General features: G+C 49.6%; 1 protein-coding gene and 1 long non-coding RNA gene across 2 annotated transcripts in view; one reads left to right on the forward strand and one right to left on the reverse strand.

Moving 5' to 3' along the window:
- Nucleotides 1-4,636: 4,636 nt before the first annotated feature.
- MFSD4A (major facilitator superfamily domain containing 4A) overlaps nt 4,637-26,583 on the forward strand; it is a 39,156-nt gene continuing 17,209 nt past the window's right edge. The window contains exons 1-4 of the mRNA XM_030561586.1: nt 4,637-5,028; nt 13,754-13,952; nt 14,116-14,355; nt 25,491-25,656. Coding sequence (XP_030417446.1) covers nt 4,799-5,028; nt 13,754-13,952; nt 14,116-14,355; nt 25,491-25,656 — 835 coding nt within the window. The 5' untranslated portion in view covers nt 4,637-4,798. The remainder of the gene's footprint in view (nt 5,029-13,753; nt 13,953-14,115; nt 14,356-25,490; nt 25,657-26,583) is intronic.
- On the reverse strand, nt 6,017-18,024 carry LOC115650926. Its single transcript, XR_004000256.1, has 4 exons — nt 17,921-18,024; nt 9,726-9,863; nt 6,425-8,732; nt 6,017-6,179 (listed from the first exon to the last, which is right to left on the reverse strand). It is a non-coding gene; the product is annotated as an uncharacterized LOC115650926 (long non-coding RNA).

Raw genomic sequence — 26,583 nt, forward strand, 5'->3', positions numbered from 1 at the left:
CTCTGCCAATGGTCCCCATGTCCTGACATGCAGCATCCCTCCGCTGCTCTTTCTGTATGAAGACTGACTGTCCTGTCCCACTGCTGCTGGGTTTGTGAACAAGAGACCAACCAATCCTGCAACTGGGCCTCGGATGAGAGTCCACGATTTGCTCTGGTGTCTTCCCAAGTGAAAGGCTCTGCCCCACAGAGCCCTGCCTCAATCAACCCCTTACTTGAGCAGTGATTTCCCCTCTCCTCCAGAGATTGGGCTGAGGGAAGCAGCACCAGCACCATCGCAATCTTACATTGAATGATGACAACCAGCTTCCTGCTTGGAGCTATATTTATTAAGACCCAGTCATGACAAACGATGGCCCATTACATTAAGCAGGCAATCACTCCATCCGCCACAAAGAGGAATATGTCTAGATAGGGGAGACTGAAACAGGCTTTCATGCCTTATGCTCCCCAAACAAGAGGTGCTGAGGGCAGCAGGATGTGAATAGAAGGCATTGCTTAAATACTCAGCTCTCTTTGAGCCATGTTAGCAAACATCAAATAGTGTTGCTGGCTGTAGTTCTGCTGCTATTAATAATTCATTCTTGGTTTTATCTTGCAATTCACAGCAGGCACAGAAATGTGGCTGTTACTTCACTGTCCGTACAAAATTGATCCCAGGATTTGAAAATCAGCTAAGGTGTCACTTTGCGAAACTAGTTCTGCTGTTAGATACAGGCCGTGGAGCTACCATGATATGTATTATTAGTTCCTCAGTACAGCAGCTCAGCCTGCTGGGGACACTAAAGGGTTTGTGTGTTTGTATGCACACAAGCCTTGTAACATGTCAACTTTTATTTACAAGCATATCTTCTGTCACCTCCCTTATCAGTTCCCAGGAGCAGTGCTGGTATTTAAATCCTTACTTGCTAAGGCCATGTCAGATGTAGCTAGAATATGAAATCTGCTAACAGTGACAACAAACGTAGACATTGCTTTTCATTAGGTGTGCCAAAGGATTGTTATCTCCATTTTCCAGCTGGAGAAACTGAGGCGCGGTATTGCTTAAGGTGATGCAGTAATTCAAAGCTGGGAAGAGAACATGTGCCCAGTATAGCTCCCTGTCCACTGGTTCAATAAAATTTGATCCAATACAGAACTGATCCTGGTGTAAGATACAGGACAAACATAAAACTAACAGATTTGTTTCCTCATTCACCATCTGGTGTGATTAAAAGCAAAAATGTTGAAATCCATCCTTGTTCATACCAGTTCAGAGTCCATACAAAAAATTTCTATAGCACTTTTCATCTTCCAAGCACTGTGTCACTTTGGGTCTTTCAGAAACCAAACAATCTCCAAGCTTTTCCCACGGGGTTTGTGTAGTGTGTGTAAAATGCCTGGCAACTTTGGAAAATATTGCTATAACTTAATACTTGACAAGCAGCCAAAGTGCAGAGTCCTGCACTTAGGAAGGAAGAATCCCATGCACTGCTACATGCTGGGGACCGACTGGCTAAGCAGCAGTTCTGCAGAAAAGGACCTGGGGATTACATTGGAAGAGAAGCTGGATATGAGTCAGCAGTGTGCCCTTGTTGCCAAGAAGGCCAATGGCATATTGGGCTGCATTAGTAGGAGCACTGTCAGCAGATCGAGGGACATCATTATTCCCCTCTAGTCAGCAGTGGTGAGGCCACATCTGGAGTATTGTGTCCAGTTTTGGTCCCACCACTACAGAAGGGATGGGGACAAATTGGAGAGAGTCCAGCAGAGGGCAATGAAAATGATTAGGGGGCTGGGGCACATGACTTATGAGGAGAGGCTGAGGGAACTGGGTCATTTAGTCTGCAGAACAGAAGAGGGGGGATTTGATAGCAGCCTTCAATTAGCTGAAGGGGGGTTCCAAAGAGGATGGAACTCTGCTGTTCTCAGTGGTGGCAGAGAGCAGAACAAGGAGCAATGGTCTCAAGTTGCAGTGCGGGAGGTCTAGGCTGGATATTAGGAAACACTATTTCACCAGGAAGGTGGTGAACACTGGAATAGGTTACCTAGGGAGGTGGTGGAATCTCCTTCCTTAGAGGTTTATAAAGTCAGGCTTGACAAAGCCCTGGCTGGGATGATTTAGTTGGGGATTGGTCCTGCTTTGAGCGGGGGGGTTGGGCTAGATGACCTCCTGAGGTCCCTTCCAGCCTTGCTATTCTATGATTCTAATTAAAACTAGGAATAACAAAGTTTTAACAAAGCAGGTGGTTAACCACTGGAACAGGAAGTGGTAGATTTACCATCTCTTGATGTTTTCAAATCAAGCTGGGAGGCCTTTCTGGAAGAGATGTTTTAGCCAACCACAAGTCACAGGGCTGAATACAGGATAACCAGGTGAAATTCAATAGCCTGCATTATACAGGAGGTCAGACTGTTATTTATTTATTGTGCCAGGTGTCGTACAAACACAGAACCAAAAGACCTGCCCCACGGAGCTTACCATCTAACATAAAACAAGAGAGAGCAGAAAGAAGCAGACCAACAGGAAGCACAAGGAAATGTTGAGGTTATATTGGTCAGCATGACAGATAGTGGTCTCGGTTCACCAGCAACTTAACTGTGGTCAGATTTTTGTATCACCATTATTGGGGCTGTTAAGGAGGGAGTTGAAGGCAGATAACGAGGAAACTGGGTGGCAGTTTACGGGAGTGCCTCCCAAGCATGTGGGGCAGCAGGGGAGAAAGCAAAGCACAAAGGGACTTGTTTGAAAATGTAACAAGTGGGTGATAGAGGTTCCTTGGCAAACAGGAAGCAGAAGTGGACCTCTTGATAGCGGAGGAGAGAGGATCAGGGGGGTGGAGACAGGCTGTGAAGGGTATGGAGGACAAGGAGCTTATGTTTGATGTGATAGAGAAGGGGTGACATGGTCAACGAGACAGGCTAAGAAAAGATCTTCACAGCAGCATTCTGAATGGATATGAGTGGGGCAAGGCTAGAGAAAAGTAACTGAGACAGCAGATAATGTGTGTCTAACAGTCCCTTCTGGCTTTCAAATCTCTCTTTTCAGCCCTTTTACAAACATCCTGCCAACTTCGCTCCATGCTGTCGATAAGAATCATTATCCCTATTTTACAGATGGGGAAACTAAGGTAGAGAGAGGAAAAGCTTTGTATAAAGTCAAAAGTTATGTAGCAGAATTAGGACCTGAACCCAGAGCTTCTGACCACCCCTCCTCTGCTATCATTCGTAGGTTACCTGACCTGCCTAGTAAAAAAAATTGGGTGCTGGATAAGTCATTAGGATACAGTTCTATTTCTAGCTCTGCCACTGACTCACTGAGTGACCTTAAGCAAGTAACTTCCCTGCTGAGTGGCTCAGTTTTCCTAGCTGTAAAATAGGATGATAACATTGACCTATCTCACAGGGAAGTTGAGAGGTTTCTTTAATGGTTTCATCTTCCACTCACTTAACAAACAAGGGAGTTCTCACACTAGCCTGTGCCTATTCATTAATGTTTCCTTTCCTGGGCTGCTTTTGTTTATTAACTCAAAGTCTGTTGGAGACAATTTGTCTGAGTGAGATGGGAAATGAGGGCCTGATTCTGAACTCCTCAGCCAGACCCCATCCCAGGGATGTCTGACACACTAGCGAATGAATGTAATGATGAAGAACTAGGGGTCAGGTGCAGTTTGGATTCGCCAATCTCTAAAATAACAACCTGTTGTGCAAACTAGCACCGACAGGCTCCACGGCAGCATTCCTAAGACATGCCATAAAGCCTATGCATGCCGCGCTGAATGTAAAACCACACGATACATACGGGCCACAACTAACCCATCCAGCCTGGCTGACCTCTGGGACAGGTATTCTAAAAATCACTGGTCAGTGTATAAATGGGTGCTCAGCTTTACTAATATGGGCATGGGGCTAAAGTGAAGCAGATGCATAAATGTTTGCAGGAGTCGGGCCTTAGTGGGTTTTCCCCTTGCTGTAAAGAACCTTTTAAGCCAAACTAGTGGTGATGGTGTTCTTTCCCAGGGATTTTTTAAAAGCCTCGGGACAGGCCATTTACTGGGCGCACTGGGCAGAACTGGAAGGGCCTAGAAACTAACCCAACATTCAGCTGGGCCACCTCCCTTCTAAAAGCCTGAGCTGTGAGCTCACGAGGATGGAGCTCTCCTGGCTGGCACTTCCTTGCAGCCCAACCCAGGGGGCTGGAACGGTTTGTACAGTGAGGGGGGTGCTGAGAGCCACTGAACCAAACTGTAAAACCTGGATATAACAGAAACCGCTTCAAGCGGGGAGGGAGGGGGTTAGCAGCGCCCCTACTTCCAGCACCTGTGCCCTCGGCTCCAGCAGGGCTGCTGGGCGCTCACATGTCGCTAGTCCTGGCTGCCTTTGCTGCATCCTGACGGAGCCCACGATCCAGCGGGGACAGGGACCAGCCCCAGTGCCTGGCCAGGGCTGGGATTTCCCTCCAGCGCCCCCACTATAAAACTGCTCCAGCCCCGGATCCGACCCGCTGCAGCCCCGCAGTGATCTGGGCACAGCAGCGTTCCCAGCCCGTTCCCGCCCTGCTGCCCCGGAGGCGGTGGCTGCTGCTCTCCGGGCCCAGGGGCGGGGCCAGCGCCGGAGCCCAGCAGCGCTGCCCGCCCGCTCCAGGCACATCCCTGCACTGCCCGGGGAGCGGAGCGTGGGCTGCAGCGAAGCGGAGCGAATCCGGATTGAGCGGGAGAAGGGTTCCAGGGCGCATGAGATCCAGGACGCTGTCCACCCGCCGGCCCCCGCGCTGAGCTGAGCCCTGCCCGTGGCTCTCCCAGCCGGAGCCCGAGCCCAGGATGGTGTGGGATGAGCGGGTGGCTGCCCTGTTCCGGAGGAACCTGCAGCCCACCCTCACCTACTGGAGCGTCTTCTTCAGCTTCGGGCTCTGCATCGCCTTCCTGGGGCCCACCCTGCTGGACCTGCGCTGCCAGACCCAGAGCTCGCTCTCCCAGATCACCTGGGTCTTCTTCTCGCAGCAGTTCTGCCTCCTGCTCGGCAGCTGCCTCGGGGGAGTCTTCAAGAGAACGTAAGGCCCCCGGCGAGCCCACCCCCGCCCCCATCGGCCTCTTCCCCCCGGGGCCACGCCGGCTTTGATCGAGAACCCAGCGCCTTCCCGGTTCCCCTGCTCACACCTTCCCTCCCTCTCCGACAAACTTGGTGACACTGAACTTCCCACGTGGCTTGGCTTCAGCTTCCTTCCCGGGGCTGTACTGGGACTTGTGGGGACGCTCCTTTCGGTGCCCCATAGGTCAGCCGGCGGAGCAGTGTCTAGTTAAGGTTGCAACATCACTTTTGCTCTAACCGCCCCCAATTTTTATTTAATGTTCCTCCAGCGGCTTGCAACTCTCCCCCTTCTGGCTTGGAACGGCCCATGTTTGGGCTCCAGCTCCTCTGTCTTTTTCACATCATGTCTGAAAATATCTTTTAATTTCTCCTCCTTTCCCTACCTCCCCTCTCCCTCCACACACACACCCCGACTTTCTCTTGGTTTCTGTCTGTTTCCCTGTATGGGACTCAAAGCATCTGGGGAGACAAGTTGTGTGAAAGATCCTGCACAAACTAAAACCTTTGTAATGGGTTAGCCTGGATCTGTAGCCATCACTCACCTGAGTAGTTCCATTGAAGTCAGTGGAATTGCTCATGAGAGTAAAGGCTGCAGGTTTCATTCTGTGGGAGTCTGATTCTGTGCTTGGGTCCATCTGCCTTGCTGCATCTGTGTGGAGCGCCATTTATTTTACTGAGCGCAGTGCAGCGATGGTGCATGCAGGGGGGAGATTGCAAGTTTTACTCCAGACTTCCCAATGTATTTATTTAACCTAATCGTTTAAAAACATTGTAGAAAGCCTGTTTTAATAACCCCAGTGTCAGCAATCAAGCTGTTATCTTACGCTCCGGGAGTTTGGGCAAACAAGATTCAGCCTCAGACAATAACACTCTAGTGTGGATGCGCACAATCGACTTTATAATATCTGTTTTATAAAATCGGTTTAAGCTAATTCGAATTTATCCTGTAGTGTAGACATAGCCGAAGTTGCTACAGGGTTGAAGAGGATACAGTCGGTATTTCGACTTCACACAGGGCATGCGTGAGTGACAGCAGATCACTGTCACAAATCAGTCAGGCTTCCAAGTGCAGCCAGGCAAGAGATTTGTAGCAAATCTTGTGTTAAGATCGCTCTAAAATAGAAAATGTGCAACAGGACTGTTAGAGGTTTCCAAACAGACATGTAGGCTTAGATGTGATGACCGCTATTGCATATGAAAATCAGTTGATTATTTACAGTGTTACTGATCAGTGTAGCTGATTTTGTAGTCTCTATCTGGATTATTTACATGATTCTCTTATGGGTATAAAGTGTTTGTTTTTAAACTGTTCTCTTGACTTATGAAGGAGGCATTCGGTAGATAACTCTGATTAGTACCTGTAAAGGGTCTTGGAATTAGCGTCGAGGTGAAATTGCCATCCCGGCTGGCACTCCTGGAACTGCATTGATGGCATTTTGAGTACATTCTTGGAGATGAAATAGTTCTAGAGGCAATCAGCAGAAGCATCTTGACTAGGAAACTGAAGTGCTTGCCAGGTCAGGGGTGGTGCATATTAGAAGGAGATGCGTGGGAAGCTTGCCCTGCCTGTGATATGGATAGTGGATTTCAGACTCCCAGGTCAATACCTTTTGCCAGCACTTCATCTACTGCCTGTGTGTTCGAAGGTGAGATTAGGCAAATGCAGACCCGTGATTGCTCAGTCGGAAACGCCAGGTTCATGTTGAAATGCTTCTTCCTGGTGTCCAGCCTGTGCTGCATGGACCTTTTAGGGTTTCCCTAAGAATGGATTTTTGGTGTCTTGGATTTTAATTCTGTGCGGGGCAAAATGAGCAACCACCTTCTGCCTTAATAAACCAGGACCCGGTTTGTGGCTTTTCACAGCACGGGCAACATGCTTAAAACGGTTGCTGAAATTCCTATTGGGAAGTGGTGGGTATTTTGGGCAGTGGGCGGTGTTTCCCATGTGTCCAAGGTGCATTGAGCTGCATTACAGAGCTAACTTTAAAATGTGCTATGGCGCCCAACTTTAAGTATATTAGACATTCGCTATTTAAATCCCACAAAGCCCTGATGCAGTTGGTATTATGGCTATTTTACAGATGGGCAAACTGAAGCACAGGGTGGTAAAGTGACTTGCCTGAAGTCACAGCTTGCTAGAAAGCTGCATGATTATAAAGGCTAGAACTCGGGCGCTCCTGGCTCCCAGTCCTGTGGTCAGAGCACTAGTCCATGCCTCTTACAGTTAACAAGAATATAGCTTCTACTAGAGCTTCCTAAGACCCCACTGACATGACAGTCACAATCAAGACAGGAGACCTGACTCTAATTTGTAGTGTAGATGGCATCTGGCTTTGTTTCTTATATGGGCTAAATCCTAGGATGTGGTTCTGGTTCTGGCTGCTCTACAAAATGGAATGTTATAATCAAGTCAGGGGATAACGATGCTGTTAACTGCGCCACTGGTTGTAACTGTAGCATAGATGGGGCTCAGGATAGCCTTTGGCTCCTCTAAGCAGAGAGTTGAATTAACATTGGGCCAAACTCTACTTTTGTGTAACCCCACTGGAATCTGGGAGTCTGCAGGCATGTAACAGAGCAGAACATGAGCTACTGTGCCTGGATTGTTACGAAAATATCAGTCTTGTACACCCATCTTACTGCCTCTGGGAGCTGCCCTTTCATCTTACTGTTGGCATCTGCTACGCTGCAACTGTAGGACGAGAAATGCCCTATATAAATGAAAGGAACAGAATTCAGCAAAAAGTGTGAGCCTTATAAGACTGGCATGTTACTGTCTTATGGCTCAGTGTGTTTGTAGTTTTTATATTGCACCATGGTGCAGAGTTCAGAAGAATATAGCTTTTTATAAGATGACGTGAACAGGGTATTCTCTTGCATGGGTGTTAACAGCTTTTCAGGATATTGTGTGCCCTGGATCACACCTTAACACTAGCCTTATATGTCAGATCCATTAGGGTAAAGGAGATCTATGTGCATCTTCCAGTTGGCAGGTTGGCTTCTTGCAAGCAGCCCCGTAGCTCAGTGAGGCTAGAAATGGATTAAAGAATCCCGTTTTATTGTGTTCTCTGGGCCGGATTATCAGATGAGCTGAGCACAGCGGGTACCTGCTGAGAGCTGAATGTTTGTGAAAATCTGGCCATAAGTGTCACACTGGGAGCTGGTCCGGCTGGAGTCTTTCTGCAAATCTGGCCCTGATTTAGGTGCTTGAATAGGAGCTGATCTCTGGAAAATCCAGCTGACTGGTGAGTGCTGAATGCTAGGAAACCTGGCCCTGCACTCTTTAGAGAAGCTGTTGTCTCACTCTCTGCTTACTCCACCTTCCTCAGTTCCTCTAACTTTTCCTGATGCTTGATTATAATACTGGATCCTGCCATTATTAATATTAATGTCTTATTTTTCTCCTCCACTTTGCACTCCTCTGTGCTGCCCTTCCATGGCCATCTAGTCTCTACTCTCCTGCCTGCACCCTTGGTTGCTTTTTCAGAGGTTGTCTGTTCTGAGAGTTGGTAGCATTTCTCCTGCTGTTTTTGTCACAGCACCGAGCTAGCTCCACTGTTGTTAGCCAAGCTGGGGGTGTGAATGTAGATCGGACATGGGTGTGTTCGGCACTGTGTGGTGTAACCCTGCTCAGGCTTCCTCCAAAGGTTTGTTCCCCAGGTGGTCCTGTGAGGGCAGATGAGATGAGATTCTTCAATTTTCCATAATCCTAAACTCTCTCCCCTCTTGGGGCCTGATCCTGCCCCACTGAAGCCGAGGCCTGTGTCTGTCACTGGGGAAGGCAACAGTGGGAAACACCAGGAATGGTCCTATAGCCACTTCCTCCTCCACCCTTCCCATCTTTCTAAGGTTTTTGTTTAGGCGTCTTCTTCATTTGGGCCACCATGTCTGGCTCCAGTGTTGGGAGGGACTGAAGGGTGCTGAGTGTGGCACATTTATATAGTGCCTTTTGTTCCTAAGCCCCCTGGAACAGCAATATAAGCATTGGGCCTGACTTTGCAGGGAGACTGAGCATCTGCACCTCATAGGAATTGCCAGACGGACTCAGACCCCTGGTCCATCCAGCCCAGTATCTCATCTCTGACAGTGGCCAGCACCAGCTACTTCAAAGTCAGTGCAAGAAACCCTGCAGTTGGCAGATGCAGGATAATCTGTCTCCCCATGAAGGTTTCATCCTATCCCATCATTAAGAGACTGGCTGAAACCCTGAAGCATAAGGTTCCGTATCCCTTCTCCTAGCTCCCCTTGGCTTCAACAAGATGTGGATGCTTCTGAAAACCAGGTTCTCTGTTTGTACAGGAATCCCTTGCCCCCAGTGCAATGCAGCCTCTGGGGGGGGGGGCGGACGGGGGGAGTGTGTGTGTGGGGAGAGATAGCAAATGTTTATGCAAGGCAACACTCCGCAACAGGTTAGCACAGGTTACCACTGTATCCCATTGCAGCCAGACGTAGGGGAGACAGAGTATTAACTGTCTGATGAGGTGTGCAACGATTTTTCATCCTCAGGACCTGGGTTTATGTCATGCCTCTTACAAAGATCCAGGGAAAGAGCTGAGATTTTCAAAGGAACCTAACAGGTTAGACACCCAACTCACGCTGCCTTTCTGTGGGAGTCCAAATCCCACCTCTGGTGTTGAGCTGTGAACTCTTCAAACATACCTGAAAGCAAATGACTTCATTTTGGATTCAGTGGCTGGAAGCAAGCAATTCCTTCACGTTCACTAATGCCAGAGTTGGCGGGGAAGAGGTCAGCAGGGCAGAATGCAAAGTGTGTTCTCTTGGTGCTTGCTGTGGGGGCTGTATAAAGAAGTGATGGTATAATTAGTGATACATTGCTGGAGGCAGACATTTTTGCTATTTTAAAAAAAAATCTTTTTAGTGCTTTTTAATGACATGAAATAATTAGTGATTAATGTTTAACTCCGGTAATGAATGCACTCTCTAACCAAGCCGGGGCAGCTCTGCAGTTGTTTTGCTAACACTGCAGAACATGAAAGGCACTTCTGGGATCTCTTGGTGCACGTTTCTACCATCTCATATTTACTGGCTGCTAATCCCTGCAGTTCTCTTCCCCAGTGGGCTCCTGCGATTCCCCATGGGTGCTGCCTTGTTCCTCTGTGGCTCCTTTCTCTTATTTGCCTGTTGTTTTATTCCATGGCCTTATGTCTTTGGGGTTTGTTTTTTCTTTGTCTTGTGAATTTCTCGTGGGGATCAGGGTTTTAAAAAGGACTAAACTGCTTGAGAGGCTGGGTTAGTGCCTTGCAAAATGTTGGACCCTCAGAAACAATTGTTTTTTAAATTTGAATACATGGAATTGGGCTCCAAGATAAAATGGGTCTGTGAGTCCAGAATTCCAGGTTTATGCCATCCAGCAGAGTAAGGAAGTACAGTAACTTTGCACTTAGGTCCATTTTGCCCTAGGATGTCAAAGTGCATTATAAGCTATTTGGCCTTATGTACTCTGTGAGGCAGGAATTACCCTCCTTTTGCAGATGGGGGAATGGAGGTGCAGAGAGGAGGAGGGGTCTGTCCAGGACCAGCCAGCCAGCAAATAGCCATCAGGACCACGTAGCAGATGTCCTGGCTCCTGGCCGGCTGCTGTAGGCAACCTGCTTTGGAGAGTGGATTTTGGTTTCCCACAGCCTTTCTCATCCCCTTATCTTAAAGCCCTTGGCAAGGCAGGGAGATAGCTACAGACTTGGCATGCAAATGAGCTTGGCAATCAGCTACTGCCCAGCCAGGGCTTTTGCCTGTTGAGCAACAGGGGGCAGCACGTTGGCTGGGACACTCGCGTTATTCCCCTATGATCCAAAACACTTGCTTCGCTGACCCCCAGAAACAGGCCAAGGGTCCCTCTAATCTGAGTCTCCTCTCTGCAGCTATGGTGTTGCAAATGGCACAGGCATCCCTCTGTCCTGCATGGCGGTGTCAGCTCTGGGGTGGGGGGAGCCATGACTTGTGACTCAGAGATGCTGCCCCCAAACCAAGCTGCTCCCCAGGGAGATGTGGCTGTGGATTCCCTCTGTGCTGCGAGTTGCTTGGAGTGAGGGGAATGGACTCTGCATGCAGATAGTATCCTTTGCATGCCTGTCCCAGGGGGGTGCGGGGTGGGGGCTTGGCTATTACTGCTGATCCCTCTCTCTGTCTCCAGCCAGAACTGGAGTGTCTTGCATCACCCAATAATGCCCCCCTCTGGTCGGTTAAGGAGTGATGCTTTCGTGTGCCAAAGGGACCAGCCCTGCTCCATCAGAAAGCTGGGGGTGCCTACAGGGGAAGAGAGGTGCTCATGGGGATGTGGTCTCTCTGTGGGGATCTGTCTTTGCTTGCTGCTCTTTGCTGAGGTTTTACAGAGTCTCGTTTTGCTAGTCTTGGTCTTTTCAGTGCTTTGCTGTCTGGTCTCTGTTTCCTTCCTTCCTTCCTTCCTGCCTTCAGACTTGGCAGCTTCACAGCGGTGCGATGCCAACCTGGGCTTGGTTTTCTAACTCAGCGAGCTGGCCGGCTCTCAGCTCACAGTGAGCGCAGCCTGACTCCCTGCTTAGCTCAAAGCAGTTCAGACAGAAGGCAGGGAGCGGGCTTATTACCCACATGATCTGTGACGTGATGCACTTGCCCGTCTTATGCTAAGGTCCTTTAAGCTTTTCTGAGCCACTCACCTGTGGGAGTGGCTAGGGAAGTAGGAGCTCAGACCCCTTTCAGCCAGTTACAGGGGAAACACTGAACAGGTCCTGCTGTTGTCATGTAGAGGTGATCCTCACTGGGGATGTAACCAGACTGAACGGAGGAAGGGATCCACTGGGGAAGATGGAACTTGGGGCACCTGGGTGGGTTGTAACTGGAGCTTTGGGGAAGGTATTGTAGGAGTAGCAAATATTTGTTATGGTAGCATCCAGAGGCCCCGGTCAGGACTGTGACCCCAACGTGCTAGGAGCTATACAAGCAGAAAAAAGAGCCAGTTCAGCCTCTAAGGTCTAAGCAGAGGCTAGGTCAGATATATTATGATATTAAAATGATCAGTAATGGAAATAGTTGACACTGAACCTGGTATCAGTAGGTTTTAGAATTAACACTCATTTGAGAGGAGCACAGCAGCTCATGACTCCTGGAGCTCTTGTTTCAGGCTGTCTGCAGACTCAGACTGACACCGCTGCACCATTTACACCCAGGTCACTTTTGGAAGGCTCTCTTCACACCCATCTGGTCAGGAAACTTTTAATTTCAAAAGAAATCTGAGAGTCTGCAGGAAGTAATGGATCTGCAGCGTGTCAGATACACACAGGGCTGGGTATAGCATGACTCCATCTCACAGTCACAATGTGCTGCCCCTCTCCAATATAACGTTTGTGGTGTACAGGGTCCCTAGCACACCATTCAGCGGAGCAAAACCCTCCTGACCGGAGGGCACATCCCACCTGGCTTGCAGCCTCTCCTCTAGCCATCCTACAACCATTAGGTATCTGGGTAAATTCCATCTGATTAAAGAGGTTTCAGCCCTTGATGTGGCAATCAAGGTTATCGCCTCTTCTCCATGCAAACATTTGGTGAGATTATGGGATGTGGGCACGAGGACCTTAACGTGGTGCCTGGGGCTGGGTGTGCAGGGCGAAGCCTGGAAGAAAGCCTCAGGCAGCCGTCCCGCTTGCTCTGTGGTGCTGCAGCCAGGAAAAGGAGGAGGAAGGGGTGAACTCCCAGACGGCAGGTTCTTGCAGAGATCCAAAGTTAGGGCAGGAGACAAGCCAGATGGGGAGACGACTACAACAATAAACGTGCTGTTGAAATCAGACATTATGGTGCCCAGTACCCTAGTCAGGTTACATGTGTCCCACCAGAGAATAGAATACCTTGTCATGGTTTAAATACAAACTGAATGGATTTAGCTTTTCCTAACGTGACATCAGTGCAATTGGTGGCCCTGGGGGCTGGAATGTACCCACAGCGCAGGTGCAGCATGGTCAGCACCATATTCTCACTGCCAATGTGCCCCCTTTTGGCCTCTACAGGGGAGCCTCTACAGGGGAGTTAAGTGTCCGTGTTGCATTCAGTGCACAGTGCCTTTGAGACAAGCAAGAGGTGGGGGTGGCTGGAGGGGTAGGGTAGCGATGGGACCATGTCACCTATTGGGACTATATGGAGGCTGCCACTTACCCGCTGCTCATCGGTTACCAGCTGACAGTGCCTTGGCGACAGCCTTCTGCTGTTATTGACCTGGCTGGGAGCTATCACCAGACCCCGCTTCCCAGTCTCTCGAACTAGTCCGTCCTGCTCACCCCTACCTCAGCAGTGGAGCCTGTAACTAAGGGACATATTTCTGTGGCCTGTGTTGGATAGAAGGTCAGACTAGGTGATTGTAATGGTCCCGTCTGGGCTAAGGGCGAAATCCTGCCTCCCTGCAGCGTAGCTGGATCCTATGTCCGTTGTCTGATCAAGGAATATCCCTCATAATCCCTTCCCCACCACATGCTGAATGGTAACCTAGCCAGCGTAGTGACTGGTGCCTGCACCATGGACTGATCTGCAGTGCTCTAGTGGCTCTGAATGCTCAGGGGACCGGGGCAGGCCTGTTAATAGCCTAAGAATGCTACTTCCAGGGAATAGCTGTTGGTGTGTCCTGGTGGGCAGGTCGATGTCATTGCTGGACCATGCTCTCCCTGAGGTAACTCTGTCCCTTTGTTTCCTCTCTCCTGGCTCAGGTTGTCTCAGTCCCTGGTCGCCCTCTTTGCATCGTCCCTCGCTATCTCTGTTGTCTTCGCCATCATCCCTCTCTGCCACAATGTGGTGGTGCTGGCTGTGGTCATGGCCGTGGCAGGACTGGCCATGGGATGCATCGACACCATTTCCAACATGCAGCTGGTGAAGATCTACCAGAAGGACTCGGCCATCTTCCTGCAGGTGAGGCAGATGGGTTGGCTTCCCCTGGGGCAGTTCTGTCAGGACGCGGTGGCTCTTGCTGTATTTCTGTTGTCGGGTCTTGTTCTTTGAGGAGGCGGCTCCGGCAGCTTCCCTGCAGGGGAGAGCAGAAAATTAACGTCTTGGTATTCATCCTCTCTTCCAGGCCCTTCACTTCTTTGTGGGGTTCGGGGCCCTGCTGAGCCCGCTGATAGCTGACCCTTTCCTCTCGGACACCAACTGCATCCTGTCAAACTCCACACTCAACACCACCAGCAACCTCCCTCACATCCGCAAGTCGTTGGTCCCCCACCATCCTGGCAACCTGTCGCACTACGAGCTGCCGATCAAAGGGATGGTGGTGACACGTGTGTCCTATGCTTTCTGGATCATGGCCCTGATCAACGTGAGTATCGCGGCTTGGTGTACCAATGGGAGTCCTCTGTGTCCCGTGCCTTAGCTCTTCCTCTGTGTGGTGCAACAGCTTGTTGTTCCCGCTCCTCCCCAGGCACCACGGTTTGCCTGCCTCCAGCAGCAGAGGGAAGCACCAGGGCCATAGAGTCTCCTCCTGCAGCCAGGCTGGAGTCGAGGCTGTGGCTTAGCTCCGTGGCCTGGGAATAAGTAGGCAGGAGAAGGATTTGCCCCCTCTTTTCCCATAGAGAGCTCCCTCAGGCCTAGCTGAGTTACTGAGACCCAAGACTGGGCCATAGGGACTCAGTTCCTTCATGATTTGACCTTACAGTTGAGAGCCAGCACTAAACTGTGGCAGTTAATGCTTAATGGGATGGTGGCTTTAAGGTCCTGTCCCCGTCCCATTGCATCCTGACCTGGAATCCAACAGGCAGTGAGATGCCGGGAGCCCCTCGAGGCCCCTGCCAGGAACTGGATCTCCTGACTGGTCATTGCCCAAGCACTGGAGTTCAGCCCAGTTCTCGGCTCTCCCCTCTCATCCTGCAGCCAGACAGGGCCCCCAGGTTGGGGGTGGAGGTCGCTGCAAAGGTCGCGCTGGCAGTTCAGCCAGCCAGCACGGGTGACTGCAGTTGGTGAATATTCAGACAGGGAAGTAGGATTGCTGCCAGTAGTCCCTTCCGAGCTTTCCAATTTGCGCCGGACATTGGAACCTTTGTGTGAAGTCCCCTCCGTTACCCTCCCTCCTCCCCGCCCCTGCTCGCTCAATGCAGGGCAATGTTTTAATAGCTGCTGGGAAACACCACCCCAACCCTATCTGGGACACCTGCATTGCTTGGGATCCTGGGCCGTTCCATGCCCTCCAGGCTCTTCTGGTGTAAACCTCCTACACACCCAGTGTGGGCCTTTTCCCTGGGAGATAGGCAGCAAGGAACACGCTGTCAGCCCAGCCCAGTTCCTCTCACTCACTCCTCAGCTGTCTGGTCCTCATGTGCCAGGCTCTCACCTGCGGCACATTTCTGGGGCGGCCCGGAGCAGCTGTTGATCAGCAAGCTGTGGTGCAGCCAGACTTCCCGGAAATCACTGGTGTGCTGCCACGAGGGGGAAGCTGCGCATTCGCCCTGAAGGGGAGCGTGATGCAGAATGTGATGCAATAAATCCTGTTATTCCCACCTGATGCCGAGAGCCCACCAGAGCTTAGCAGGGCCAGGGAGGGTCAGTGCTTGAGTGGGAGACCTGGAAGGAGCAGGGAGGGTGGAGTGGGAAGCTGTGTTAATGGTTCAATAGGTGACATTTTTCCATCTCTCACTGTTTGCAAGAGTAGAGGTGTTAGCCCCAGTGTCCTGGCGAGCTACCAACCTAGGTAACTGCATCCTGCCTCCCTGCACCCCCTCTTTTGGATTCAATAGTCTTCACTTCCTGTCCTGAGGACTGGGATTGGTTAGATTCACACCTGGTCTGGTGCCAGGAGACTGTTCCTAGAGACCAGTGAAAGGATTATTGGGCCTGGTGTCTTGCAAACGTCCATGGGGAGACAAGTGTTGTAAGTTGCAAGGAAGCTGAGAGCCCAGCTCTCCATCAGTGGACATTGCGTTATTCTTGCTTTGACTAGTCATGCGATCTCTGACCTGGGCTCACCCTTTCGGACTGCCTGAGTGCTTTCCCCACTACTTCAATTCAAATGGATATTAAGGAGTCGTCGTCTTGAGAGTCCGTACAGCTAGCACCCACTGCGCTATACTCTCTTGGAGCTGAGGATCTTGGCTTTCCAATGGCATAAAGGGGTTTGTCAGAGATCAGCTGCTGCTAACAGCACCTGAACTGAAACGAGAGAAGACAAGATAGTGTCTAGAATGACACGGCTTTGCCTTGTCACCAATTAAGGCTGGCAACAATCCGACATTACGATTATTTTATAGTGGCACCTCCAGGCCCCATCCGAGATCAAGCTGTGCAAGGTGCATTGTGAGAGACAGTCTCTGTCCTGAGTAGCTTGCAGTCTAAGTAGACAAGCACAGGTAGGAGACAGGCAGTAGTGGTATGCCTGTGTGACCGGTGGAGAACCGAGGCACAGAGTGTTTAAAGTGATTTGGCTGAGGTCCCACAGGGAGTCTGTGGCAGAGGCAGGACCCAGATCTCCTGAGTCACAATGCCTTGATTCCCCAGCCATCTTTCCTGTCGGTATTTCAGTATAATGGGTCCATGTAATGTTTCCAAGTAATGATCAGAGAGGGAATGTAAATCTTCACATGCAGCAGTGAATCCCAGACATGTGTCTGTCTGTCTGCCCCCAGAGATGGATTCTGGCCATTCTTGGGCAGTGAGCAGCACGAGTTACAGCTGGAAAACACTTGCAATAAAAGTGCCCAGTTGATTGAGGCCATGTACACATGGTTTGCTGGTGAAGCAAAGGGGTGTCTCGCACTCTTCTCACCAGGCAACCAGATGCAATCTCTCCTTCTGTACAGCTGGTATCAAGTCCAATGGCCTGCCTGGGCAAGGGGCTCATGTTTTCCTCCACCCACTCTGTTCTGCTACCCCTGACGTGTCCTCTTCTCGTAGACAACCAAAGCGACGTCCTCCTCCTCCTGCTAGGGCTGCGTGCCCTCCCTGGAGGCACTAGCACCAAGATAATAAATGGTGCTGATCAATCAGATGAGCACTTCCTGTCTGCCTGCTCTGCAACTCAAGTATGTGCTGTTATTCCTGTAACCCATCTGAGCTCAGCTGTCCAAGACAGGATCCGAACCCAGGGCTTAGTAGCGAGCAGTGCAGGCAATCCATGGGGTGGATGGAGTGAGCCAAAAGAGGAGACCTTGTGGTTAAGGCACGTGTCTGGAACTCGGGTGGTCTGGGTTCCATTTCAGGCTCTCCCACAGTCTGCCTGAGTGACCTCGGGTGATCACTTCAGCTGTGCGTGCCTCAGGTTCTCCTTTGTAGTAGGGGAAATGGCCCGGCCTATGCGGAGAGGTTGTGAGGACGCGTTCATTAACGTTTGTAAGGTGCTTGGATAGCATGGTGATGGGGCGAGAGAAATTCCAGGAGAGAGAGTGATGATAATTCTCTGCATCCCTGTAGCACCATCCCTCGAAAGATCTCAAAGCACAGTCATGAGTGGTGGGTTAATTCAGTTCATTTTATTTATCTCTATTCTTTCCATGTGCTTGCCAGGACAGTCCTGCTCTCCATCTCTCCCTACATGCAGCCGGCTAAAGTCAGTGTGTTGACCGTGGCTGACTGCCTAGCCAAGCTGTCTACGAGCCCATCCCATTCCCTCTCCCAGTCCCAGACAGAAGCGGGGAGCAGCCCATGGTCCCAGCACATACATCCTGTGCTAGGCAGAGGAACAGGTTTCTTCACACCATCTTGATCTGTCCATGTGCTTATAAACCAAAACACCACTCAAGTGTATCTCACAGCTAGTTTTCATTAAGCTGAGGTCTGTGCAGCCTGTTTGATGTGCTTCTTGTTGCGTTAGTGAAGCAACTGGTACAAAGTGAGACTGTCATCGCAGAACTCAATGGGGTGCAGCCTCCTTAGGGTGAGAATCCAACGTTACTTACCTCTAACTCTGTGTCTGCGGCGGGAGGTGTCCTCTCTATTTTAGCATTCATTCCTGAATGGAGTAAAGGCTGCGGTTAATGGGGGCTTTGATGTGCCGTGGCAGTGTTTGATGGTTTAGTTTTTATTGGGGACCGATCCTGTTCCCAGTGAAGTCAATGGGAGCTTTGCTGTTGATTTCATTAGGAGCAGGATTGGGCCCCAAACGATGTCTCGATTCAGATGTTCAAAACTGGCCTCTAGAATTGTATTTGCGCCCATTTTCTTTGCATCCTGGTTTCTGTGCATGCAAACTCAGGGGGTGTGTCTACTGCAATCACAGTGTGTGATTGCAGCTCGAGGAGACAGTGAAGCTGCAGCAGTGCACACTGCAGCATGGGCTGTGTAGACCCACCTGGAGCTCTGGGTGGTTACTCCCAGGGCTAGCCTCTGCTTCACTACTGTGGTGCCAGAGCAGAACTAGGTCGATTAAAGCTAGCTTGGGTATGTCTCTTTGAGCTGCAGTCACATCCTGGGATTGCCGTGTGGGCATACCCTCAGAAACCACATTTGTGTACACCGAGGAAGAAGCGTGGTGTGAAACTAGTTGACTCGCAAGCACAAATGCAGTTTGCACTTCCATCAGGCTGGGGGTTTTCAAACATGCAGACTTGGGCTTGAAAAATTGTGTCTGCAAAAACGGAATGATGTCCACCGGAGGCCCATTTAGTGAAACCTTTTTTCAAACGTAGCCCTCTATGTGGCATGAGATGTTGGTAGCAAATGTCAAGGAGAGCTGGGAAGCAGGGCACACCTTCTGTAAACTTCTTGGGGGGAGGGGGGTGTTTGTCTCCTGCCAAAGTAGCGTCCTTGTTCTCTTTCCCAAGTTGCCTGTGGCACCGGGACTAAATTTGGCCTTCCTGTTCAATTATACAATCCAAACCAGTAATTCTAGTTCAACAAGAGCAGTATTAGATTGGGTTTGGCACTGTCTCTGCCACGTTTCAGAGAAAATACAGGCATAAACTGAGCAAATAGCTGGAAGGGATCTGGTTAGATTGAAGGCAGAAGGTAGGAGGAGATATTAGCCTTGTACAGGGAAACTTTATGGTTTCCACTTCTCTCCTCAATGAAGTTTTTATCCCTGACGAAGGGAGATAAATCCAGATTTCAAATACTCTAGGAATTTTTCATTCCCAAAGCAAGTTGTTCTCTTTATGCATCCCTGCCTTGCCACCAAACGTGCTGAAAATCTATTTAGATGGAAAGAATCCAACTTTAATCAGGTTAATATATGTAGCTTGGAAGAGGGGAGATCACACCACCCATGTCTGAAAGATGTAAACATCAAGGAAAAAGAGAGAAACTAGTTAGTACAATGAAATTAGGAGCAAGAGGATGAAATGAAGTAGGCTTTAGAGGTGGGCAAAAAATTTTTGGCTGGCAATTTTCCATTGAAAAATGCAGTTTTGTCAAAATCTAAACATTTTTGGGGGAATGAATCTAATCAGACACCATTTTCTACAGGAAAAAGTCAAAATGAATTGTTGTGACTTTCTTGTTTCAACTTTTTTATATTCTGTTAAAACACTAACATTATTGTTTATTATATGACTCAATATTTTGTGTTATGTTTGGAAATGATCAAAACAAAACCTTTTTGTCTTATCAAAGCAAAATGATTCAACATTACCAAAGTGTTTCGATGATTTTTCAGTCAAAACTGTTCAGAACTTTCATTTTGCGGGAGACGTTGACATTTCAGCTTTTCGTTCTGACTTGAACAGAAGCAAGATTCAGCACGTCAGCGTTCTCCGCAGAATGGAAACTCCAGTCCTGCTGTGGCAGTGCAAGTTCCTGAGAGTGGGATCTGTTTGTCTGTGGGGTAATAATCTCAAAGAAACTAGGGGAAGCTCCTTTGCTTGGGTTGTTAAGAAGTAGGCTGGAGGCAATCCCTGTTCTGGGAGGGAGATGGGCTGAAGTAGAATCTAGAGATGGAAGAGAACTATGATTTTAAGAGCAGCAAAGTATCCTGTGGCACCTTATAGACTAACAGACATTTTGGAACATGAGCTTTCATGGGTGAATACCCACTTCGTCAGATGCATGTAGTGAAAATTTCCAGGGGCAGGTGTATATATATGCAAGCAAGCTAGAGATAACGAGGTTAGTTCAATCAGGGAGGATGAGGCCCTGCTCTAGCAATTGAGGTGTGAAAACCAAGGGAGCATTGGTGCATCAAGGGTATTTGCCACCTTGATGCACCAATTTATTGAGTTTAGAATAAAGAGCAAATGGAGACAAATTGAGAGGAAGGTTGGTCCAATGATTGGGGTGCTACCCTGGGACTCAGAAGAGCCAGGTTCAGCTCCCTGTTCCACTATGAACTGAGTGTCCTTGGGCAAGTTACCTATTCTCTTTGTGCCCAGTTCCCCATATTTAAAATGGGGACAATGGCAGTGCCTACTGTACAGGGGTGTTGTGAGGATAAATAGACAAAAGACTGTGATACACTCACATACTATGGTGATGTGGGCTATAAGAAGTCCCTGAGATAGAACAGGAGAGAGGAATGACACCTGAGTTTATTGAGAGCTGACACAAAACAGCAAGATCTGGTGAGAGATTCTGACCGCTTCCTTACCAATGCAATCCACCAGCATTTCCCAGCAAGGGGCTAAGTTGGAAGAAAAACTCTGGGCCAAATTCATTGCTACTGAAGTCTGGAGATTACCCCAGGAGAGAATGGGCCAGGAACCAACTGTCATCGCCTGGTTGTGCCCCGAATGGATGGCCCTGCTAGCTGCTTGGGGAAGCAAGAACCTTTCCAAACGTAGACAGAGCCTTGAAAAGGCTATCCTTTCAACGGGTATTACCTTATCCGCGGAGGTGCATCTTCAGCCCTGTGGGTGGGGCTGTTAGCCATGTAACACCTGCATCTGCTGTCTGTTCCCTTATAGTTCTGTTTAGGATCGCTGCAGGGTATAAGGAAGTCTCATTAAACCATGTGCCAAGCAGCCCAGGTGATCAGCGTGTTAGCCTAAGAAAACCAAGCCTCTCCAGGGAGCAAGTTCCTGTAATAAACGTGTCAGCCCTGCCCCATATAGCTTGGCAAACAAACCACATCCGTGAGCCAACACAGCTCCTCACTGTTTGCCCTTTTCTGGTGGAACATATGGAAATATCAAAGGAGGACAAATGCAGCTGGTTCTATAAGACACTTGGCCGAACTCAGGCAAGCAGCGTGAGCACGCTCCAGAATGTGCGTCTAACTAATGAGAAATCCCAGGTTAAAGCCTTAGGGACCAATTGGTCCCCTTGTGTGACTCCACTAAAGTCAGTGCTCTTTGTGCCAGGGGTGAGTTTGGCTCCTTGCTTAGTGAAACATTCCCCTGCAAAGCTAGTGTGGTGATCTCTGTTTGCTCATCTAACAAATGAGCTGCTTTGATTGGCTGACTCTCCACCCTACACACTCGCCCTGTGCTGTTTTGAGTGACATCAGCCTCTCCCATAGCCGTGGTGGTGAGACGTGGACGTCGCCCCAGGCTTTTATCCAACCAGCTTGGAGTTGGTTTAAGATCAGAGCTGCCTCGGGGGGATTGGGAGCCTGCTCTTTTGGTTCCCACGTTGTCTGCACAGAGCCCCTTACATATTGGTCATTGGAAGCAGAAGGAGCAATCTCCTGTACACTGGTGTCCTCGCTTCTGGCACAAGGCTAGGAATCAATCCATGCTTCAGCAAGGCCTTTCCCATCAACAGCTGGTTGCTGTGGTGGGTGTAATCCTGACCCCACTGAAGTGAATCAAAATTCCCATTGATTTCAGCGGGGCCAGGATTTCACCCTGTATTTTCTAATATGAGAGAGGGAATGGTGTGTCTGATGGCTACAGCAGGAGGCTGGGACTCAAGACTCATGGGTTCTAGTCTTGCCCCAGGCACTGACTTGCTGTGTGATCTGCGTCGAGTCACTTATTCGCCCCGTGCCTCAGTTTCCTCTCACCTGTAAAATGAAGATGATCTTTACCTTCCTTTTATGAGAGTTACAATAATAATACGCTTCTCATCCAGAGAGCTTTACAGGGATCCGTGCCATTATCCCAAATGGGGACAATATAAGGCACAGAGAGAGGAAGTTACTTGCCGTAGGTCACCTGATTAGTCATTAGGGGAGCTGGGACTAGAACCCGATTCCTGGGCCTGTGTCCTGTCCGCTGCACCAGACTGTTGTAATACTTGAACAGTTAATGCCTGTAAAGCTCTTTGAGCACCTTGGGCCAAAGGTGCAACAGAAAAGCCAAGAATGAAATGCTCTGTGCATTAAACCAAATGTATGCAGAGGCTACGACCTTCTTCTAGAGAATTAACCATCTCTTGACACTTCGCTGTTGGGAACATTGGATTGCTCGAGTACCAGAATGGGATTGATGTGTATGTATGTGCTTGGTCAGTGGTACTCAGGCATCCTCGAGTTAGGGTAGCCTCATCTCAGGACTTGGAAGCTCAACTTAGAAGCTCTTGCTCTGCACTGCACAGCTGGCTATAGTTGCCTTCTAGAGAAGCAACCGATCTTTGCCACTGCTGGAGTCAGGGTTGCAGATTTGAATGGCCTGATGGCCTGATCCAATCTGGCTGCAGAGAAACTCCATCCGTCTTCATGAATGAAGCAGCTCGCTGCTGAGCACAGGATGTGTCATTCTAATTCACTTCGTTGCATGTAGTTGGCTACCACGTTTCACTCCAGAGGTGGCTCCACTAGGCTGGTGGGTGAAAATCTGACTGTGGGTGGTATCAGAGAGGGCACTGAATGTTGGGGTTACACAGTTCTAGGGTTTGGTTCAGGTCCATTGCTAATTCTGCTGTGTATGAGTAAGGTACACTTGGTATTATTTGTATTAAGGTAAGGCCTAGTGGCTCTAAACAAGAGGCCCCATTCTGCTAGAGGCTGTACATACTCATAATGAGACAGTCCCTGCTCTGAAGAAAGAGGACGATTATTATCCCTGTTTCACAGATGGGCCGTGATGGTCAAATGACTTGTCCAAGGTCCCACAGGGAGTGTTTGCACCTTGGATTCCTGAGTCACAGTCTAGTACCTTACCCACAGTGGCCTCCCTTTTATTCCCACACATTTTGGATCCTTTAGGATGAAAGGTGCCATGTAGATACATTGTGAGAGTGTCTGCAAGGTTTGCTAAGCTGCTATTTTATTATTGTTGCAAATCCACAATTAAAATATCGTCCTGACCTCCGGAAGGATTAGAACTATCAAGTGAATACATTTTTCTTCCATGGGACCGAACTGATTGTTCCCATTCCCATTGTTCCCAGAACAATGGAGTCCTCATAAATGAATTCAGTGAGGGGAGGAGGGGGGAGAAATCCTCCATACGTTTAAATAACACCCCGAGCCAACAAAAACCAGGAAATTCAGCATTAGCGCTCACACTTGCTCACAGATGTGTAGAAAACAAAACCAAGTGGCCAGAACTGGGACAGAGTGTGAGCCGTAACTTATGGATTTCCTGGCTTTCTCCCTCAGTTTATCACAGAATAAACAGGACTTCAGTTGGGGTGGGTGGGGGGGGAGAAGGAGGGGACCTGACTTTACTTAATTCCCTTTATTTTCCCTTCAGACAAAAATGAATAAATCCCTCTGGGACTAAAGGCACCACTGAGTCGTGGGTGTGAGAAGCCCAACCTAAGCCATGACCTTGGGCTGATGCTGCAGCGAAGTGCCAGGTGGCATTGTACCAATGTGTGTTGGCACAGTGACAGCCCTGGAGCCGGTTCACCAGAGAGCTGCAGCTCTGTCCAGGAAGAGCTAATGTTAGTGAGCTCTTTGCAGCAGTGACTGTCCTTGACAACCCCCGGCACAAGGGAGACCCTGAATTCAGTGGGAGCCTCTAGGTGACACTGCAGTGTCAATAGGCCGAGAGGGGCAGCTCAGTCTCCATTCAGCCTATGGTCTTTCAGCTGAGGCTGACAAAGAGGCCAGTGAAAGTTTGTTGCGGGAGTGCCATGTGTAGTAGGATGAGGCCCTGAAACATAAACTCTTGTTTATGAGGCCTAGTCTGAGGCCTGAAGCCTGAACCAAAGTACTTCCAGGCATTGCTAAGCAAAAGCTGGGCTGTGAGCCAGAGGCAGGCCTCACTCACAGAAGTAGCGAGAAGAGGAACTTGTGCCAAGATGACATAAGGACACTCCATAGACATAAGGAACAGGCAGATGAATCTTAAAGACAGGACAGCATGATGGATAGATCTGTTTGTCTGGAACAACATGATCAAAGGGGAGACAGCACCTGAATGAGCCAAGGGGCTGTACCTCAATAGGTCAGGAGGGATGAGTAATCTGTCCTGTAACGGTATAAAAGTAGGTCCTGGAGTGCGTATCTTTGTCCAGCCTAGGGGGCAGTGGAAGGTCCCGCCACTGACTGAGCTGTGTCCATTGCAGGGGGCACATATTCATAGTATGTCCTGTAGAGTCTATAGGAAACTATTACTGTGCTTCGTTTGACAATAAACCTGGCCCGGGTGCCTTCGTATCTTCCTAGAGTCTGTGGTCTTTGGGGGTTCTCTCGGGGTTTGCTGTGTCAGCTATCTGCGCAGAGCCAGGGCAGCACACAGAGGGAACACGCACGCAGCCGACTGTTATCATCAGTCAAGAGCAGAGCACCACACCGGTAGCTACTAACAACACCATGATCCTTGTGATGTGGGCACTGGGCAGAGACTCACAAATTCATCTGATGCCAGATGCTAGCCAGCCACCGAGTGCTAACAATGAGGGCTGGCTGGAGAGGTCCCATCCAAACTGGCTCTTTGACTGAACACCACTTTGTGTGCAAACTGTTTGCTTTCCAAAGGAAAAATTAGATATTTTTCATCAAAACAATAACTCCCAGGAACCAAAGTATTTCAATTGTGAAATGCTGCTGCGGTGCTTCATGGGATTTGTATTTCAGGAGCCTTCATGTTCTCATTCCTTTCTATGAGCTGGGCTCCCCAGCTGGACATCATCTCCCATGATGCACCATGCCTGGCCTCCTCTCACTGAGAGGTGAGACCATGATGCACCCTGAAGAATAGAGTCCTTGCTGGGCCAGGCTCCCTAGTGGGAGCATGAGGCACCGCTGCCACGTTTCACAATTGAAATATTTCAGCTTTTGAAGTGCTGCTGAAAAATTTGACATCTGTCAACCAGTTCTTCCTTCACCCCCAACATGCCATGCAGCAAGTGACAGCCTCCTTCTTTCACTGCCAGCCCCGCGAGCCCTCCAGTCTTTCCTTCATTCCCCAATTGGTTGGAACAGAGGGAAAGTGGGGTGTATGTTAGCCAAGGGCCTTTGCTCTGCTACCCACAGCTTCGAGGAGGCCTAAGTCCACTAGGCTGGATTCAAATTCACACAAGCTTATGCCCTTTGGAAGTTGAGTCCAACACTATAACCACTCAGCCATTCTGGTGAGCGCCTCCCTAGGTGGAAGCAGCTCCTGCCCCTGGAGGAACAAATCTGGAGATTGGGCAGGGGGCATTTGATTCAGAAGGAGAATAAATCCAGGCTGGCTGACCTGCCTTTTCCCATTGCTCCCCCAGCTACCAGTCCCCATCGCGGTGTTCTTCCTGCTCTACAAGGAAAGGCTGGTGCCCTGTTTCAATAACGGGAGACGCCCGCTACTGTCTGCGGACGAACTGGCGATGGAAACGCAGCCGGCCGAGGACAATCATTCCGTCGCGTTGCAGAGAGCCCCACCAGACAGAGGTGAGATGATGACAGCCCCTTCCCCCCAAGGAATGTGGTTTCCAAGAAGGGGACATGGGATTGGCTGAAACTGAACCTCCAGGAGTGGGGAGGTGCCATGAAAAAGTCAAGGCAGTGTAATATCTGCAAAGGGGCCTCAATCCCCCATAGCTCCCATTCATATCAGCAGGCATCCTGCGGGCAGTGGTGAACCTAGTCTCTTGCTATTGCTGGTGTGCGCAGAGCAGCTAGGTGGTCATGCTTTTGTGGATGACCTTTGTGGTGTTCTACTCTAATGGCTTGACCTGCACTTTGGGTCACAGATCCAGGTCAGGGGGACTGGCCTTGGCTGGGGACTGGCTTTCCCTTTAAACTGTCTGTCTTGGCCAGCAAGTCCATCGGGCGTCAAATTACTGCCAAATGCACCTATTCCTGCATATTAGTTTTGCCCAGAACAGAACTGCAGATTTATTGTTTATATTACGGTAGCACCTAAAAGCCCCAACCAGGATCACCCTGCTCAGTCCTGTACTCACCCAGAGAGTCAGTCTCTGCCCGAAAGAGACAAGACAGCCGATGGGAGGGGGAGCAGAGGCGCTGCCATTGGTGAAGTGACTCACCTGAGGCCACACAGCCAGTTGGTGGCAGAGCTGTGAATAGTTTCCTGATTCTTCTGTTCACTGCTTGAGCTGCAGGAGTGCACTGCCAGCCCTGGAGGTAGAGCGCTAGACTATGAGTAAGATGTCTGCGAACCTAAGCGACGTAGGCCCCGAACCTGTGACATGGAAGTCAAGGGGAGTTTGGCCACTGAATTGAAAGCGAGGGCCCTTTTGACTATGGCAAAACTTTCAGAAGCACCCAAGTGATTTAGGAGCCCCAGCCCCAGGTATTTTCAATGACACTGCACTGCTCTCTAAGCTTTTATACCATGCCCAGGTGGTAGTACCT

The sequence above is a fragment of the Gopherus evgoodei genome, chromosome 4 (assembly GCF_007399415.2).
Source record: "Gopherus evgoodei ecotype Sinaloan lineage chromosome 4, rGopEvg1_v1.p, whole genome shotgun sequence".
NCBI classification, from domain to species: Eukaryota; Metazoa; Chordata; order Testudines; family Testudinidae; genus Gopherus; species Gopherus evgoodei.